Consider the following 20,160-nt stretch of genomic DNA (forward strand, 5'->3'; position numbering starts at 1 on the left):
GGGTGGGGGGAGAGGAGGGGGAGGAGGAGGAGACGCCCCCGCCCCCGCCCCCCCCCGATGCCAGCGCCGCATCTTGGCAGCAGCAGCAGGCGCACAGCTGCTACTGCTACGCGCGCCGGTCGGAGGGCAGCAGCAGCAGCAGCAGCAGCCGCGCTTGCGAGACGACGGCTCGAGCGCGACCCCCGGCGGCGGACGACGGCCCCTTGGCGCGGCGCCTGCTGCTGCTGCTGCTGCTGCTGCTGCGAGCCACGGGGGCTGGCTGTCGCTCGGCTTCTCCTCCCCCTCCTCCCCCCCCTCCTCCCGCCGCGACGGGTCCTCCTGGATGCTGCCGAGTCGGGGCCAGCGCTGGGGAGAAAGCAGCAGCAGCAGCAGCAGCAGCAGCAGCCCGCTCGTCTCTTCTCTTCTCCCTCTTCCTCCTCCTCCTCCTCGTTGCTGCGCGTGGCGAGGCGACCGCCCGAGAGGGCTGCCCACCGGGGCGTCTGAGGAGCCTTCGCCCGTCCGGCGGGGGTCGGTGAACCAAGAGAACTTTTCTCCGTCTCCTCCTCCGCCGCCGCCTCCCAGCAGGGCAGCCGCGATGATGACCCACCTTTGCCGACGGAAGCGGGCCGGCCGCGGTGGTCTGGGTGGCAGCGAACAGGTGCTTCAAGCCGAGGGGATGCTGGCAGTGAGCGGTAAGCCTCCCTGGCCGAGACTTGGCCATGCCAAAGAGCCCCCCCCCGCACCCCACCCCACCCCACACACAGCACCACCACCCGGAGTCTTCAGGTGAAGCGCCGGTCCAGCCCACGGACTCCTCTCATGCCGGTTCTGCGCCCCCCCCCATCACCACCTGCGGATCCCCCCTGAATGTTGCCCCATCCACCACTCGCTTGGCTGGCGCCTCAACTCTGCGCCCCCCCCCCCCGCGCTCAGGGCGATCTCAGTTCTAATCCGAGGTCTCACCGAGACGGCTCTGGGCCGTCGTGAGCTAGTTGGGGTGGGGGGTGGGGGTTGTAATTAACGAGATAACGGATTCCCTTAAGCTCGGCATCAGCAGCAAGAGGAGATTTGTTGGCAGCCAGAGCAACTCAGGGCAGGGCTTGGAAGAAGCTGCGCTGGGTCCCCACGCTGGTGCGCACAGGAGGAGAGCAGAGCACGGCTCCCCCTGCGCTGGGTCCCCATTCAAGACCGTGTAGAGCACCCCAAAGCCACTTCCCAGTTGGAACCAGCAGGGTCGTGGATTGCCCCCTACCCCATCTAGTCTTGGGGCAGGGAGGGAGACCTGAGAAGCTCTTCGTGTCGCCAAGGACTGGGCTGTTGTGGCCACAGCACTGTGTGTGTGTATAGAGGTTGCCGATGTCCACTCAGGAAAGGCAAGAGGGTGCCCCTTTCCCAGGCTTGCACTCTTGCAGCGCTCTCTCCCACCCACCCAGACTCCAAATAGCCACCTTCCCAATGCAATGATTTATCGCTCCCCAGTCTTATGCCCCTCTGTCTCCAGCAGGTGTGTGGGTTGGAGGGGGAGGGCTAGTCACCCCCGCTGGGTCGCCCTTTCCTCTCTCTTCCTTCTTTCGTGTGGGAGCAAAGCAGAGTTGAAAACAGGCAGGAAAAGAGAAAAGAAAAGAAAAACCAATGTGTTGGAATAGCCTGCCAGGAATTAACCCCTTTGAGGGACCCCAGGTCTGCCAGTCGCTGCGGCAGGAGGAGGCAGAGGCCAGAATTCCTTTCCGCGTCCTGGAAAAAGGAATAGAGGACTAAAACAAGGACTCCTAGGCTAATGAGGAAGAGGGCATTAAAAAGACTAAATATGGTGGAATGGAATTTGGGGGCCATGGTCCTTTGCTGTCTTAATATATGTGTGCATGTGTATTATGTGTGTGGGGAGAATTTCTATAAGAACATCAAAGATATGTTCTGTCTGGTGGTGTTTGGTTGCCAGACAGGTGCTTCTTGGATGCTCACAGGCAGGGCATGAAAACCACAGCTCTACCACTATACCTGGTGTTCAGATATACTACCTTTCTACATGGAGGTTCCCCTAAACTACTGTGGTTAAGAACTGCTGTCGCTAGACTTCTCCGTCTCCCTGAATTCTCCTAATCTCATTTTAAACCCATCTAAAACCAAGTGTCAAATCTTGTGGCAGTGAATTTTGTAAGATAATTGCAGGTTGTATGAAGCATTACTTTTATACTGGCTGCGTAGAAATATCAACCCCCTTAAGGACTGACTGATCTGGGTGTTTTTAGCATGCAGGGTTTAAAAATCTGTTTGGCCTGGAATCCATCTGCAACTCCATTACCCAAAATGTACACTCAGTGTATCTTTTGCACTAAGCATATTCATACATGACACACAACATTCATGAGAGAGGCTCAGCACATTACAGGTGTAAACAGAGGGAGTTGCAAATGTCTTCCAGTCTCACCAATTGCATGCTCTGATCTAGTGCTATTTGCATGGAAAACGTGTATTGCGTGTTTTTTACAGCTTTATGTGATAGCTATTGTACTGATCGGGGGTGTGTGTGTGATAATAACCATCCCAATCTCTGACCAGATAGATTAAAAAATCTACCATCTTACAGACCCTCTGCACACATGACATTTTTGCAATGTGCAAATGTGCCAGGCTGGTGTTTGAAACCGTGTGCCCCATCCAGGAACACTGGCAGAGGTACACTCCACAGGAAATCAAGGTGTGTTGCAGTGCCACGTGTGAAAAGCCCCTCATCAGATTTTAATCTGATGCAGAGTTTCTGGCTTTCTCTCCTGCCAGTGCCAGAATTGAGCACTGGCTTAAAAGCCATTCTACACTTTTGCACTCCACGGCTGCTTAATTTAAAATGCTTGCTTTATTTGTTCTCCCTCACTAGCAACAGGCAGGAGAGAGAAACACACACACACACACACACACACACTTTGGCTGACAAATGATCAGTATTGCCATTAGGCAAGCATAGGATAAAAGAAAGAAATTCAAATGATGAAACAACCCAGAAACTCAAAAATCTGATTTAGCATCTTGGGAAAGTGGATTGGGATGACTCACAAATTCTCTCCCCCGCCGCCCACGCACACAGAGACCTCCAGGTGGGTTACAGTACATCCTTCCTTCATCCAGAGTCCCACCACAACCAAGCCAACTGCAACTCAACAGTCAAAAATCGTGGCTAGAAACGCTCCATTTTAGAGTCACCACCAGGCATCCATGACGCTAGAGCAAAGAGCGTCCCAGGCAAGAGGAACCTTTGGTGCCCCCCTTTCCTTTGATTGATGTCTACATCCCTTATTTACATTTATCGCAATTTTAGCCCCTTCCGTGACTCTGAAGGACAATCACAAGCACAGTTTCCCCCTGTCACATAAGACTCAGTTTACACACACAGAGATCTGTAAATCTGTGTTGGTTCTTGCATAAATAAGCAAAGAAAAACACATTTGTTCCCTTCCCTCTAACAAAATCTAAAAACCACACAAATGCCCAGTGCCCCAAGTGGCTACCTACCCCGAAACCTGGTCCTGCAGCAGGCAACCCAAGCAAGTGACTTCTCACTCAGGCCTCTGGCTTTGCAAGCCTCAACACGCACCAGCCAATATTAGCCTCACAACAGCTGCAAGGAGGCCACATTGCCCGTGAAGGGTTGTACACGGGTGGTTGTTTTGTTGCAAGTCCACAAGAAGGCTCTCAGCTATAGAAATGCATGTTTTGGACTGGAGGAAATCCCTAGAAAATAAGGTCACTGCCACCATTTTGCACATATGGAAAACCAAACCTTGGCTCCCCAAATATTGCTGGATTCTATCTCTCACCATCTTCCACAGCCACAGTGGCACATTTTCCTATTAAACAGAAGTCATAGTTCCCTGGAAATCATTCTGTAAAATAGAAGCCATATACCTGCCCTTAGGGGAAACATAATATAAAGATTAGGCTGGCCTCAATCCACTCTGTGACTCTTGGTCCCTCTAACTCAGGGTTGCACAACTCAAATGCCCTAATGGGCCGGAACCACCCACCACTTGACATGCAGGGGCTGAGGTCAATTTTTAGCACATTACATCAAAATTAAAAATATTATTCGTTACTTGTGGAGCGATTCCCCCTGCCAATGGATCCATAGCTTCAACCAAAGCTAGTGGCCAGAAAAATAGGTCCTGTCCCTGCTCAATCAGTGGGGCCCCTGGAGTGCACGCCAGCCCCAAACAAATGCTTTTCAGGCTGCAATCCTAGGCATGCTTACATGGGAGTAAGTCTCACTGGGGACACCATGGAACATATTTCTGAGAAAACAGGCCTAGGCTGGTGCTATAAGGCAGTTTCCAGCTCTTGTGTTGCTGCAGGATACCTGGGGGCCAGTGAAATAGTCCCTGTGGGCCAAATCCAGGCCCCGGGGCCTTATGTTGACAGCCTCCCTGGGGCTGTCTCTGGTGCACCCTTTGTTTTGTAAGACTGTAAGCCCCTTTGCACCTTAAATGGCACAGTGGAGAAATGCTTGACTACCTTTATGCCCCTTTGAGACAGGGGATTGTCTTCTGTTTCGTTTTGCTCTGTAAACTGCTTTGAGAACTTTTGTTGAAGGATTGTATATAAACAAAACAAAAACTATTATAGTGGCTGAACATGAGGCTTCCATTCAAATTTCACGGCAAGCCCCGGGTTTCTCAGCCTTGCCTTCCCCCCACCTCAAAATCTGCCACACCACACTGGCCCACTTTGCAGGGCTGTTATAAGCAGCACAGTGCAACCCTAACCTCGTCTACTCAGAAGCAAGTCCAGCCATTCAGGGGGACTTTCTCCCAGTGCTTAGGACTGCAGCCTTATTGGGATAATGCAAGTTAAGTGCCTGGTGAGCCTACAGCAAACTGTTACAGCTAAATGGAACCTCCATGCTCAGAGGTAGTCTACCTCTGAATAGCAGATGCAGGGAGCAAGCCAAAGGGGAGAGTCGTTGCCTTCAGGCCCTGCTTGTGTGGCATCTGCCTGACCCTTGTTGGAAATAACCCTGGGTGAGATACACACTTAGTGTGCAATCTGCTTAAGCATCAGTGTTTATCATTTCTATTGCCGAAATTCTGACCCCTTTACATTTAAAAGTGCAGTTGCATGCTTTGGAGGAGCTGCATGCTTTTGCCTGCTAAGGAGGCGAATCCCCTCGATTTCCTTCTCCACCCCACCCCTTCCTTCACCATCAAACTGAGCTGGGGAATAGAGATAAAGCAAAAAGCTGGTTCTATTTTAGATCATGCTGTGCCGCCCAAGTTTTGGGAGTGGTGGTGAATCACGGGCATCCGTTGGCACTGCCATGCAAGCACAACCAGGGCCAAGATCTCAAGAGATTTGCTCTCCCCCTCCTCCCCCACAAAATAATTCCAGTCATTCTACAATTCCGGAGAGAAGAGAGCAAGATTCACGCGCGAAGACACTCGGATCTCATTTAACTGACTGTGTTCAGAAGAACGTAGCATGTGTGTTTATGGGGGAGAAGAGGAGGAGATACAGGCTGGGAAAGTGCCTGGGGGAAGGATGCCTCCTCCTGCTGGGCTTTGTCCCCACTTGTGGGAGGGAAGCAGTGCCTAGTAGTTAGCACTCACAGGCCTCCCCATCCTACATACAGTACCCAAGACGGTACTGGGTCCCGGGTCCAACAGCAGGAACGGAGATGGGTTTTAGAGGACAGAGAGGTGGCGATGGAAATATTTTCCTCCCTTAGTGTTGATTCATCGCAGCCGTCACCCACAGCCTGCATATTCGTGGGTAGAGGGAATGATGGCGTTTTTGCTCTGAGGGTTTTTCCAGTCACCAAGAGAATCATGTTCCAGTCATCAAGCGAAGGGGCTGTCATGGGACAGACCACTGCATCTGAGGCACAACATGGAAGAACTGGGCTCCTCCTCACACCCCTCCAAAGGTTTCCCCACATCATGGCACCACGTCTCCTGCGTCACGCAAGCCAAGGGGCCCCTCTGCATATATGGGGCGCTCGGGAAATGGGCTGCAGTCTAGGAAGGGGGCAGGTGGGGCATTGGCCTCCGCATCTCAGACCCTGTTGTCCCCAGGAGGGGAGAGATGAGGCTAGTTCACACAACTGCCGGCAGGGTAGGAGAAATGCCCAGCCTGGCAGGAGAGCTGGGTGCACTCCCAGTTAACAGTCCGTCTGTTTGCAAGCATGAAGGTGGGAGGTGGGGAGAATGAGCATGTGCAAAGTGACAGCTGGGTCGGACAGCTTTTCTTCCTCCCTCAGTCAAAAGCCAGGGACGGAATCTGGGAGTACACCCAGACCCAGCCTCGCACACTAGCATTCTCCCCGTCTCTTGCGAACACACGACTGAAAATCTCTCCTACTCAGGTGGGGCGGTTCTCGTACCCTGCCGGCCTGTTGTGTTCCTCCTGGTTTCAGCTGGACTTGGACTGCCTGGGTCGGCCTGGCCTAGGGTGAAGAACCCAGATACCTGGGCCCCACTGCTGGCAGAGCTCGCTGTTGCGGGGTCAGTGCTCCTCCAGTAGCCTCCATTGGTTCCCCTCTTGGTTTAAACAAAACCAATTCTATAGATGTTGGCAAGAGCGAGACACACTGCAGGTTTTGCACGTCAAAGTGGATCCTGCCAAACATCGCTGCAAGGTTCGGATGCCAATGTGCGTTTGCTGCATACGCACAAGGGGGACATCTTTGACGACACCTGGGTGGACTTGTTCCTTGGCACTGGAGAGGTTAGCTTCACCTCACTGCTTGCGTGCCCAATATTTCACCCCCTTGAAAGACCACGGTCTCCCCCATGGCATTCCGTGTGTGTGTGTGTGTGTGTGTGTGAGAGAGAGAGAGAGTAGTTTTGCCTCTCTGTTTCATGCAGTTCCTACAAGTGAGCCTTCTTCATCCTTCCTCTCCATCTTCTCCTGTCTCAAGCCGAAGCAAGACAGAGAGAAATTTCCTTAGAAAGCCGGGGTCGAGGGAAGCAACACCCAGCAAACTATAAAACAAGAGAATGGGATCTCAGCCGCTGAGCTGGAGAAGGCACCAGGAGAGCGGCAAAGATTAATTTATTTACCAAGGCCATAAGTAGTAATAACAACGACAAAGCCGTAAAAAATAAAATAGGGTTACCATTCGATAAATCATAGTATTGTGCATCGTAAAAAGGCAACCAACAAACTTGTTATGCTCCAAATGCTTGATGCGATTTATAGCCCTTCAGTGAGTAAATGAAGCATTCTGTTTTAAAAGGCTGCATTTTGGATTTGTCCCACCTTCAGGACAGAACTAATTTGGGGGAGCAAAGGGGTGGCAAAGGATATTATCAAGGGAGCGAGGATTCTGCGATACATTAAATACTCCTGGAGGAAAGGCAATCAATATAATTAAGGTAGTGTAATTAATGAGTCTTCTACCAACTTGGCTAAACTGCCTTGTGCCGCCTGTTCTAGGAGAGAGTGAGTGAGTGAGTGAATGAGGCTTCTTTAAACAATGGAGGCCTATTACAAGAATCAGTTTAAGCTACAGGACGATAATATGTCCTTGATGTAAAGTTCCTGTCTGGTGGATGGGGAGTGGGAAATATTTTTGCAGGAGCATCACTTCCGCTTGGAGTCGTCCTTTCCCATAGTATTAACATTTTGAAAAACCCTGTTACTTCAAGCTATGAGGAGGAGGGAAGTCATCACAAAGACACCTCCTGACCCTGTCTCCATTTACATTTTGGGGTGTTTTTTTTTTAAAGCACAACTTTGCTTCTGGCCCTGCCCACTCTGCACATGCTCAGGGCTGCAATCAGGGACCACACCCGGCTCTGAAAATTGATCAAGTTAACTAGCAGACATTATTAAAGGATCAGAGGCATAACTATAGGGGGGGCAGGGGGGGCACGTGCCCCGGGCGCCATCTTTTCTGGTCACGTGGGGGGCGCCGCCATGACCAATTTTTTAAAAAAAATTTTTAAATTTTTTTTTGTTAATACAAATGTTTCCTGCTCAGTGCAGCAGTGCTGCAGCAGTCAAGGGAGCGCATCGGTGCCCCCTTCCCCACGAGCGGTCCCTTCCGCGCCGCCTGCGGGCCCCCCCATTGCTTTGCTGGCGCCTGGCGGCCAGTCAGTGGCCTGGCTTGGTGGCGGCGGCGGGCGCTTGTGAGGAAAAACCTAAGTATAATGTAGTATGTTGGGGGGGCACGGGGGGGGGGCGCGGGGCACCATTTCAGTGCTTGCCCCGGGCGCCGTTTTCCCTAGTTACGCCTCTGTAAAGGATACAAAAACAAGGACTCTTGTCCACCTGGGCTTTTAATTGCCTGCCCTAAAAGGAATACAATTGAACTAACTTTTTGAAAACACAGTGCCAATGCAAGGCTATTTGAAATCGGCACATATTGAAGGGAATCAGCTATCAGCAGAAGCTTCCTTCCCTCTGCCACATGAATATTTTAAAGCAAGATTAGGTTTTTTTGTCCACACACAAAAAAACTCATCAGGCAACCTGGCATTCACAATGTTATATACACACATGATGCAGGATCAGGCAATAGACGTCCCCCGCCACTTTCTGACATGTGGGATGACGCAAATTTCCACCAGAGACTTGTCAGCCGCAATTGCTTGATTGTTTGTGCTAGTCAAATAAAAGAGAAACTGTTTAATATTGCCAGGGGGTGGGGAGGAGAAGATATGTTTCTTTTTGTGGACTGTGGAATACAGGTCAGTTTGACACTCTAGGCATTCTTTGCCCTTTGGGATAAGAACAGCCCTGCTGGATCAGGCCCAAGGAGGCCCACCTAGTCCAGCATCCTGTTTCACACAGTGGCCCACCAGGTGCCTCTTGGGAGCCCACAGGCAGGAGTTGAGGGCATGCCCTCTCTCCTGCTGTTACTCCCCTGCAACTGGATAATTTACATCTGTTTGGGATTGGGCCCCATGTCTTTAAAGCTCCTCTGCTTTTCCCCATGGAAAGTGAAACAGAAAATAGGTAAGGTGATGCCTTAATCTTGAGTTGGTATAGATAGAATTGTGCCACATTTTCAGTTACACAGAACTATTTGTCAGGCAAAATACAGTGAAGGTTTGGGACTGGGACTGGATGTAAGCGCATATGCATGCTCATGTGTGTGCACACACCCTGTGGAAACTGCTGCTGTAGGTCAAAACCCCACCCCAGAATGGCTTTTATTCTCAACAGTCCACAAAAGCTGTTCCTTCTTACCTGTGAAATCCCACATTAGCTTCCATGAAGACCAAGTATGAATCCAGACAGCTGCTTTTTATCTCCACTAGAGTAATTTTCAGAGCTCCTATATGATACCTTCTGCACAAGTCTGCATTGCCTGGACACCCCCAGATGTTTTTGGATTTCAATATTCATCATTCCCAGCCACAATGTCCTATGTCTTTGGATGATGGGAGTTATAGTCCAAGAACTTCTGAGAACCAGAGGTTGGGAACCCCCAATCTAGAGAAAATGGTCAAAATCCTGGTCAACAGGTTGGAACCCAACGGCTTTGTGGACCTTGGCTGATATCTTCTGTTCTGGTTTCAGGGGTGAGACAATGTCTAAAGGCATTAAGGAATAGCGGGGGTCAGTGTCTGAGAGACAAAGAGCAGGCCAAGGAAGATGGGAGCAGAAGACTGGGGAAACCAACTCCAACAGGTCTGGCTTGTTAGCAGCAGGACACAACTCAAACTGAACTGGAGCTGCTTTGGCCAAGGATAAGCTTATAATAGTGCTCCCAACCAATCAGAAAACTGGATGTGGCAGCCAATCAGGGCTTCAGAAACCTTTGCAGGGAAAGGGGCGTGTAGGAGGGCTGCTCAGTCTTGGCCCCCCAGCTGTTTTTGACTACAGCTCCCATAATCCCCAACCAGTAGCCAATTGTCAGGGATTATGAGAGTTGAAGGCCAACATCTGCAGGAGGGCCAAAATTGAATAGGCCTGGCAAGGAGGGATGTTCTAGAACTTCCCAGAGCTTCCATACTTATTGAACCCTGAAGATCCCATCTGGATTGCATTCCTATGCGTGTTGGTGTGCCTGAGCGGGTTCACCTTATGAGGAGCTCCCACATTTTCAACAACATACAAAACAAAAAAGCCAAGCTTGTTGAAAGTGTGGTGGCATTAGACTCCATTGTATGGCTCACCCTTTGTGGTAAATGCAACAATTGCTGATAGGGAGAAGAACCTTATGCCAAGAATCTGGAAGGGGCTAGGTGAACCCAGAATTCCCAAGATTGTTGTCACGCTGAGACCACGGTGGAGGAAATCCCCCAAAGGATCAATCAACATGGTTTCTGGTGTTCTCTTTTCTCATTGCTGCCATGGACCACGTCACATGTGGCCAATCAGCCACTAGTTACATAACTTAAGTTACATAAATCCAGTTCTGTGATGAAATCTCCAGAAGTTAACGATCTATAGTAGCAAATTGGGGAAAACACACACAAATGTGTCCATGCCACCTATAAATGCAACACCCGCCTCTCGATAAAGACAGTGCTGAATTTCTACCGTGCACATCCATGAAATGCATGAGCGGCTGCACATGTTCAGCTCGGCTCTCCCTCTCTGCCTAGGAAACCCCATGTGGCTGCACCAGATTTCACGGTGCATGGCTTTCCGAACTGGCAGAGGCCCTGACCGGAATAAAAAAGCCCCAAATGCCTGTTTGTGTCCAGTGACTGCAATTGCATTGTGGCAATGAGCCATCTAAGAGTGCCAACTCCTGTTCCATTTCAGTAACTGCTGTAGGGCTTGTGTGTAAGGCACCGGGTGGGGGGGGGGGTTGCAGGAGGGGGAAGCAGTCAATTCTAATGAACCACAAAGAGCAAATAGATTTATCCTGCACATCCCCAGAAAAACCTCTGAAATCTCTCCCACTGGAACCTAATGTGTTTAAACTCTGTCCCTTATCGCTCTTGCAACACCTAATTTTCACCAAATGTTCTTCTAAATTCACTTGCTACCATATGTAAAGTCTCAGGGCTTAATTTAACCTGGTTCTACCCTCCCGAAAAAAATGTATGGTTTTATAAATAAACCAACATTTCATTGCAGTGTTGTAAACATGGCATATGGATCGACATATTCAAAAATCTGTTATCGTTCTAGTACATCAACCAGTTTCTGATCAAATTGATTCTCTACCTTCACAAACTAGTCTAGCAAAATGTGTTGATGTAGGCCCTGTTTTCACAAACAACAGACTACAGATAAAATCTGTTTCTTCAGACTGCAAGTGAAGACTCACATGGCTGTATGTTCCTCCTTACGAAGAATGCCAACCCTGCATATTATGATGTTGTTGTTCACACAGTCAGACAGGTGTTATTGACTGGTTTGTTTTATCTAGACATTGGGTCCTTCCCAAGGACCTGGGATGGCTGAATTTTATTATCAGTATCGTTGTTGTTGTTATGATTATAGGGATCATCGTAGAATATAGGCTGTTCCCAGTAAAGCTGCTTTTTGTAACTGGCTGATGGTGATTTCTGTGACCCCGATGGTGTTGAGGTGCTTATTATTATTATTTATTCGATTTCTATACCACCCCTCCAAAAATGGCGCAGGGCTGTTTACACAGAGAAATAACAAATAAATAAGATGGAACCCTGTCCCCAAAGGGCTCACAATGTAAAAAGAAACCTAAGATAGACACTAGCAACAGTCACTGGAGGTCCTGTGCTGGGGGTGGAGAGGGCCAGTTACTCTCCCCCTGCTAAATAAAGAGAATCACCACGTTAAAAGGTGCCTCTTTGCCAAGTTAGCAGGGGTTGAACTGAGCCCTGTTCCGAAATGATTAATAACATGGATGTTCTCCCCACCAATAGTGCCCACAACAACATGCTAGCAAGCTCCATTCCCTGCACCAACATGCTCTTAAACTACATGCTCCTGTTTGCCACAGCTACAACAGCTGCCTGCAAAGACCAACTCTGTACTTGGGGAGAAATCCTTCCTGTGACTGAATGCTGGGCACCTGGGATCTCGCTCCCTAAGTTTGCAGAATCCGACACACAACTCTCCACCCTAGGGAAGAAGTCAGTGGAGAAGAGTCCAAATGCCAAGTCCCACAGCACCTGAAAGACATATTTGTTGGGGCATAGGCAAATCTGTGTAATATCTTGTAAGCTGCTCAGAGAGGTGAGTCTGGGGTGGGATACAAATATAAATTACAAGAAATACGTAGGGTACAGAGAAAGAATTTAAACAGTGGGACCAAAAGACCACAAAATTCCCAATCCTGGGTCCCCAGATGTTGATGGACTACAATTTCCATCGCTCCCTGCCACAATGGCCTTCAGCTTTCCTGTTATCCCTTTGGACACTGTGCTGGGAGTTTATGATGGGAGTTGTAGTTCAGCCCCGCCGAGGGACCCCAATCTGAGCACCCCTGAAACAGAGAAGAGTGTGACTGAAGAGAGGGCCTCTTTGGGCAGCGGGGGAAGCTCTTTGCCCATGTGCCTGCCTGGCACTGACTCACTTTCAGCCTCCTCTGCCTCACGCACCAGCTAATTTCTTCATAAAGGAGTTCCTTCCCTGGGCTTTGCCTCGGGGAAGGTGGCTTGTAGGTTGTCCAGAGAAGCAGCTAACTCTCTAATGAGTAGTAGGGAGGGGGAAAGCTTACACAGATTCAATCCCACAGCATTTACCAGGCCTTGATTCAGGATGGAAAACCGAACAGAACAGAACAAGGAAAAACGGATAACCGTTATTTCGTGAAGTTTATTGCCATTCCTTAAAACGTCATTGTTTGCAGAGCTGCGTAGATTTCAGCTGGTGAACCCATAAGCCATGGGTCACTAGTCTGTGGGCCTCAGATAAAGAGAAATTATTCACACACACACACACGTTCACATTAGAGCATCAGATCTAGATCACAGAAGCAGATGTTGGAGATATCCATCCAGTTAGATTAGAGTGCCTGCTATTTGCAAGTGTTCAAAGCGCTTCAGAAGCATGATGTTCTGCAAGAAATGCAGGGCCTTAAGGGCTTGTCCTACCTTTTGTCTCAATTCCTCCCCAAGGCAACTGAAGTGAAGGGACCACTCTAGGCGCTCTGAAAGCAAGACGGAAGAGGAACCCAGCACTTCCCTCCCAGCGAGCGCCATGGAGAATGTCCACGAACTGCAGCACCCGCTGCTGGCCAAGGCCCCTGGGAAGGTGACCCTCCAGGGCAGGATGCTGAGCCAAGCAGCCCCCCAGGACCATTCTGGATTGTTTGCCCACCACTTGCCGCCCAACTTTCCCTGGCTCCAGCCGGGCTCCGTCATTCCCAACCAGCTCCTGGATCCCGGCACCCTGCAGAGGACGGTGGAGCCGTACCGTACTCCAGAACCAGTTCTGTACCCGGAGCTGTGGAAGTCCACGAATCCCCAAGGTTGGAAGAAGAAAGATTATATTGAAACCGCCTTTGGGGACAGCAAGGAGGCAGGAGAGCTGCCCCGGAAGGTGCCTCTCGAGAAGGACATTCACACTGTCTGCTATGAAGTGGGCGACACAGAGCTGCCAGACCTAGAGGTAAGTGCTGGGCCATAAGAATGTAAGAAGAGCCCTGCTGGATCAGGCCCAAGAAAGCCCATCTAGTCCAGCATCCTGTTTCACACAGTGGCCCACTAGATGCCTCTGGGGCGCCCAAAGGCAAGAGGTATGTGCATGCCCTCTCTCCTGCTGTTGCTGCTCCCCTGCAACTGGTATTGAGAGGCATCGTGCCTTTGAGGCTGGAGGTGGCCTATAGCCCTCTGACTAGTAGCCTTTGATTGACCTCCATGAAGTGATCCAGACTACCCATTTGGCCAAGATCGCAAACGCCACCCAGCCTGCGGAAAACCTTGCTGCATATATATTTCCTGGCCCCCACCCTTGCCAAGTTTTAATTTTATTCATTTAATTATTTGATTTTTATACCGCCCTTCCAAAATGGCTCAGGGCGGTTCTGCTGTTGTTCTGAGGGGACTGAGAGAAGCCCACCCCAGGAAGAAGATCCTTCTCTTCCAGCCCAGTGCTTGCATGGCTCCTGGTCACATTTCCCATCAAGTTTCTAGTCCTTATGTTTAAATCTCTCCACCTCCCTGCTCTCCCTTTACAGTCCCTGTCTGTTCCGCTGCTCTGTAAGGGAGCAAGGGGCAGGAAGCCTGGCAGGACACCGAAACCAACTCCCTGCATTGTTCAGTCGTGAGGTTTTTGATTCTTTGGTGGAAACGGCTCCAAGTGTTTCTTCCTGCAGAGCGCTAGGGAAAAAACCACTCAAAAGCCAGAACTCTTGAGATGGAATTGGCTGTTTCAGATCTGCCTCCCTTGCTCCGTTGAATTGCCGGAGCGCATGCACGCACACACTCCTGGGTTTAAGTATTAGCACAGCTCCAAAGCAGGATGTGATGATTAAGGGGTGTGTAAAATGCACTCGTTTGGGGGCCTCTGCCTGGAGGTCGGAAGTTAGCCCTCACTCTCCACTTCTCTTCCCAGAACGACTCCTCAAGCGACAGCGACACAGAGAGCGAGAGCAGCTTCTCCATGCTGCTGCCTCAGGATTATCTGGGCCTGGCTGTCTTCTCCATGCTGTGCTGCTTCTGGCCACTGGGCATTGCTGCCTTCTACCTGTCCCAAAAGGTGGGCACCACGGATGGGGAGGACAGGGAATCAGGGAAGGCATTCTTGGGCTGGGCGGGCACTGGGGCCGAGGGCAGGGCTGAAGACACAAGCTGGGGGAATTGGGAGAGATTGTGGGGTCGTGGTTAGATCTGGGACCAGGAGGACTTGGATTCAAGACCTCACTCAGCCACAAACCTCAGATCAGTCACTCACTCACTCTCAAGCTAGCCTACCTCACAGGGTTGTTGTGCAGACAAAGGCTAAGACTGCTATGTACGTCACCCTGAGCTCTGTAGGCAAAGTGTAGGCAAAACTGCTCCCTGGAGCAGTTCTTGTTTGTTTTATATATACAGTGGTTAGAGTGCTGGACTAGGTCCGGGGAGACCCAAGTTCAAATCCCCATTCAGCCATGAGACTTGGTGGGTGACTCTGGGCCAGTCACTTCTCTCTCAGCCTAACCTACTTCACAGGGTTGTTGTGAAAGAGAAACTCAAGTATGTAGTACACCGCTCTGGGCTCCTTGGAGGAAGAGCGCGATATAAAATGTAAATAATAAATAATATATCCCAGCTTCCCTCACAACCCAGCCCAGGTGGCTAATAACAAAATGCAGGACTTAAATACATACTCCCAACAGCCGATGAAAACGGTTTCCTCTCTGAAGGAACTATGGCACAAACAGGCAGTTTATTCCCTAACATAATAAATCAATGCCTATCCTCCCCCTAAAAGCTAAATTTGGGAGCTCCTTTGCCTGTTCCCTCCCAGATTCTGACAAGTTAGGGGGGCTGAGCGGCAAATGGCGGAACGGAGGCATGGAGGATGCCAGTCCCGACGCAGCAGGTGGAGGGCTGCTGGCCTCAGGCCTGTGTGTTGCCTTTGGGGTATCTCTACCTCCGTATATGTTAGTTTAACAACAAAGGGTGGCGTGTCTGTTACGTGTTTATACGGCTTTTCTTTCAAGTTGCTCAGTATTGCATCGTGTCCCGACATCAGCCTAGTGAGACAGGCTGCGCGGAAGTGCAGACTCACTCTGGGACCCGTCCAGTTGGCCTCCTAGACCAAGCAGTGATTTGAACTTGGGTTAAGATTCAGACCTAACCACGTAAACCAGTGGCTTAACTTTGGATCCCCTGATGTTGCTGGACCACGACTCCCGTGACCCTTGGCTACGATGGCCTTTGGGAATTAGGGGAGTTGTAGTCCGACAACATCAGGGGGCCAAAGTTGAGAAGCCCTGGTTTACACCAAAGCACCATGTGCCCTCTCTCAGTGAATCTGATCGACGTCTGAGCCAGCCAGGAATTCAATCCGGGACAGATCTGCCAGAATGCACAGGGACTCGTGTGGGATGGTCACCCGCCACAGTCTACACACCTTGGTTTTTATGAGTTTTCCTACACAAAAAAGGAAACACATGAGCAATTGAAGCAGTTTGTCATTCAGAAATGCTCACAAAAGGCTCACAGCAGAAATAATGGTTGTCCACATTCACCCTGAGGGGGCTTGGCTGTGGGGCAATTCCTCCCCTTCTCCAGAACTAGGCTCAGCCCCCTCCCCCCCACCCCCGCACGCTTCTCCAGTAGCAGGCTCAGCTTGACACTATATGAAATAATACCAAAGATAAGCTCTACGCATACACAGAGATGCTTAACATGCAATATTAAGCTCCTCAATAAATAACCACAGCAGCTTTTTCTGGAACGGAGGCAAACATTTCCAAGAACCCTCTGCCAGGGTTTCTCAATCTGGGGCTCCCCAGATGACGACGGGCTACAATGCCCATCACCCTCACCCACAATGTGGTTTGAAAAACCCTGCCCTATGCCTACCATTTATTTATTTATGACATCTTCTATCCCGCTCTTCCTGCAAGGAGCCCAGAGCGGTGTACTACATACTTGTTTCTCCTACCAACAACCCTGCAAAGTAGATTAGGCTGAGAAAGAGAAGTGACTGGCCCAGAGTCACCCAGCAAGTCTCATGGCTGAATGGGGATTTGAACTCGGGGCTCCCCGGTCCTAGCCCAGCACTCTAACCACTACTGGTTATTGCCGTTCTTTCAAAATGCAACTGACTGCCTTCCTTCCACTCCTCTCTCCACACAGACCAACAAGGCATCAGCAAAGGGGGATTACCCAAGGGCGTGGACGGCCTCTCGCCAGACCTTTGCATTGGCGGTCTTGTCCATCATCCTTGGCATCTGCACCTACATCGGAGCTGTGGTGGCCCTCATCGCCTACCTGTCCAACAAAGCGCCAACCTAGGGCTTCCTGGTCACCGGGAGAGGGAGAGAGAGAGAGAAAGAGAGAGAGGGAGAGCCTGCCCCTGCCCCTGGCCGGAGAGGGGAAGTGGGGGGCACTGTGGATGTGACGGAGTCGGCACGTCTTTCCTGGTGTTGGTTTCACCAACCCGGCCCCCCCACAACTCAAGTCTGTGGACCAAGGAGGAAACGTTTGTGCATTCGGTTGCAAGAGGCAGGAAACTGGACAGGGAATGGGGGGTGGGAGGGCCCCCGGGCCTGGACTGGAGCCATCCCCCAGGCCTCCGTGTTTCTGCAAGTCCGATACAGGCCATTTCATGTTCAGTGCCCCCCTCCATGTGTGGGAGAAGCCAGCCCCCCCCCATGGGGTAATTTACCCAGGCTGGGTGCAACACAGAATTCTTGAGTGTCTAGGATTGTTGTCGTCCCCCACCCCCCAACAGCAGGAAGGGGGCAGGATTGCTGGTTATGGGCAAAAGGGATGCTCCTCGTCTTGTCTTCCCACATACACTTTGGAACCCTCCTTCAGCTCACTGTGTTTCTTGCTGACACTCCTCCTTTTATACAGAGTTCCTCCTGACCCGTCCACAATCATCAGGGTTTGGGATCATGCACTCAGCCCCCACCCCACCCTCAATAAACCAGCAATGCACTCAGCCTCTGTAGCCGCCTCCTCGTGTTCCCTGCCTCTCATTTCTCCAGCGACTACGTGGACTCTTCCATGCAAAAGGCACTGAGAAAGCCACAATAGCACCTGAAGCGATACAGCCCTCTCTGTGCCTTCACACGGGCCTCTGAGTCAGGCCAGACCTGCCAGAGGTGCTTTAAGAGGCCCTCCAGGACACGGGTTCCCAACCTACGGTACCCAGATGTTGCTGGACTACAAATCCCATCATCCCCAGCCCACAACGACAACATGCAGCCTCCCTCAAGTCCAGCTTACAACTGCAGTACAAAGAGTAAGAGCCTGCATGTGCTTTTTTCAGAGCTCTGTTCTGCTGCAGAGCTGGCCTGTCTGCACTAGGCTGGCTCAGCCAATGGTCTGACTCAAAGTATGCGACAGCTTTCAAAGGCAGAAGCTAGAATGAATCACTCACAGCCTTCTTTCCAAAGGCTGGCGACAGAGCAGCAACTAAATGGAACCTCCACACTCAGAGGCAGTATATCTGCAAATGCCAGCTGCTGGAGGACAAATGATTGAAAGGGGGAAGCTACCCTCAGGCCTTGCTTGTAGGCTTCCACATATCGTCTGGCCACTGCTGGAAACAGGATGTGGACCTTTTCATTGGATCCAGCAGAGCTCTTCTTAGGTTCAAATGATAAAGTGTTTCCTAGACTATATTACTTCAGGCTGCAAGCTGGGGGTTTGGATCGATGGGAGGGGAAGAACCTCAGTGAGACAGCATTATCAGGGAGAAGACTAGGCTGGAAATCCTTCTCCTCAACACTCGACTTTTCTACATGCTGCAAGCCAATTTAACAGGGGAGCATTCAAACCTGCAAACCCCCCACCCCACCTCCTGCCATTGTACAGTCCAGGAAAAGCTGTAAACACTTGATTCTCTTGCCTGCAGAAAACCGGACCTCAGAGCAAAGCCCCTCCCAGCTTTTCTATCCTCCTCCACTGTCTTCTCCTCCCCACCTGCCCCCCCCCCAAGAAGCCCCATTATGCTCTTTTCTTCTCTCACTCTTCTCAAAAGCTCTCATGAATTATTGAGAGTTCTAGGGGTTTATCACATATTTATGCGCCGTCCCTGGCCCGCTTCTTTCTAAAGCATTAACCATCATCCTAATCTCAGCTCAGGTGGAAACAAAAGAAAAGAAAAGAAAAGGAAAAGAAAAGGAAAAGAAAAGAAAAGAAAAGAAAAGAAAAGAAAGACTCAACTTTGGGACCCTTTTCTGGTACACTGTCAAGACTTGTATACTTTTCGTTCCTGTCAAGAGCAGAGACTCCTTAGGGATGGGTTGAGAAAAAACACTGCACCATTCTTCTTTCTTCCTTTTTTTAACGATTCGGTTTTGGATCAGTATTGCTCAGCTAGATGCAAAATGGTCTGAATCAGGAGGTTCCCAGCCATGGGTCCTCAGATGATGGACTACAACTCTTATCATTCCCCACTACAATGGTCATTGTGTTGGAGAGTGATGGGAGTTGTAGTCCATCATCATCTGTGGACCCAAGGTTGGAACGCCTGGTGTAAACAGTCCCTTTCAAATCTCTCTCCCCCGCAGTGGGTAAAGTCGGCAACTCAGAAGGGACATTCTGCCAGGTTCCTGACAGCATGGGAACTCAGCCCTGCTTCACTTCGATCTAAGCCACTCCAGGGGTCCTAGGCAGCCATCTCAAGTCCCCGCGGGGGGAATCAATTGTCACCAGTCGTCAGCAGCTGGTATTCAGAGGCAGGCAACTTCTGTGCAGAAAAGTGCCATTTAGCTGTCTGTCATCGGTATTAATCGTCATCAGACCAATCAGAAGAACAGCCCCACTGGAGAGGAGAGCTGGTCTTGTGGTAGCCAGCATGACTTGTCTCCTTAGCTAAGCAGGGTCCACCCTGGTTGCATATGAAAGGGAGACTAGAAGTGTGAGCAGTGGAAGATCTTCCCCTCTTAGGGGATGGAGCCGCTCTGGGAAGAGAAGAAGGTTCCAAGTTCCCTCCCTGGCAGCATCTCCAAGATAGGGCTGAGAGAGATTCCTGCCTGCTGCAACCTTGGAGAAGCCACTGCCCGTCTGTGAAGACAATACTGAGCTAGATAGATCAATGGTGTGACTCAATACATGGCATCTTCCTATGTTCCTATCAGGCCCAAGGCCTACAAGATCCAGCATCCTGTTTCACACAGTGGCCTACCAGATGCCCCTGGAAAGCCCACAAGCAAGAGGTGAGGGCCTGCCCTCCCTCCCGCTGCATGCACCCCCTTGCAACTGGTGTTGAGAGGCATCGTGCCTCTATGGCTGGAGGTGGCCTAGACACCAGACTAGTAGCCATTGATAGACCTGTCCACCATGAATTTGCCCAAGCCCCTTTAAAATCTATCCAAGCTGGTGGCCATCACCACATCCTGTGGCAGAGAATTCCATAGATTAATTATGAGCTGTGTGAAAAAGTACTTTCTTTTGCCAATCCTAAATTTCCTGACCTTCAGTTTCATGGAATGACCCCTGGTTCTAGGATTGAGGGAAAAGGAGAGAGAAATTAAACTAAAGAGCCCCAGATGCTGTAGCCTTGCCTCCATGAATCTACAAATCCCATCATCCCCAGCCCACAACGACAACATGCTAGAGGAAATGGGAACTGTCATCCAACACCTGCTTGGGAGCCCAATTTGAGAGCCCTAGCACTATGAGATCATGCTTCAGC

General features: G+C 50.5%; 2 protein-coding genes across 5 annotated transcripts in view; one reads left to right on the forward strand and one right to left on the reverse strand.

Annotated features, from left to right (window-relative positions):
- Positions 1–106: 106 nt before the first annotated feature.
- Positions 107–18,789, forward strand: TMEM91 (transmembrane protein 91). 2 transcript variants are annotated; one of them, XM_053267110.1, is made up of 4 exons: positions 107–671; positions 12,975–13,467; positions 14,413–14,556; positions 16,647–18,789. In XM_053267110.1, exons 2-4 carry the CDS (start codon positions 13,057–13,059, stop codon positions 16,803–16,805), a joined length of 714 nt encoding a protein of 237 aa, XP_053123085.1. In that variant the 5' UTR covers positions 107–671; positions 12,975–13,056; the 3' UTR covers positions 16,806–18,789. The 2 variants fall into 2 exon arrangements, with proteins under 2 accessions (XP_053123085.1, XP_053123086.1); XM_053267111.1 differs by lacking the exon at positions 107–671 and having other exon boundaries at positions 12,710–13,467.
- EXOSC5 (exosome component 5) overlaps positions 6,956–20,160 on the reverse strand; it is a 38,468-nt gene continuing 25,263 nt past the window's right edge. The window contains exons 7-8 of one of the 3 annotated variants that reach the window (XR_008310709.1): positions 9,160–9,506; positions 6,956–8,571 (exon numbers count right to left, since the gene is read on the reverse strand). The gene's annotated coding sequence lies outside the window, so the exon portion shown is untranslated. Of the gene's footprint in view, positions 9,507–11,455; positions 12,755–20,160 lie in introns of those variants that run through there. The other 2 variants (XR_008310708.1, XR_008310710.1) reach the window with 2 other exon arrangements.

This window comes from Hemicordylus capensis, chromosome 7 (assembly GCF_027244095.1).
Source record: "Hemicordylus capensis ecotype Gifberg chromosome 7, rHemCap1.1.pri, whole genome shotgun sequence".
In the NCBI taxonomy this organism is placed as follows: domain Eukaryota; kingdom Metazoa; phylum Chordata; class Lepidosauria; order Squamata; family Cordylidae; genus Hemicordylus; species Hemicordylus capensis.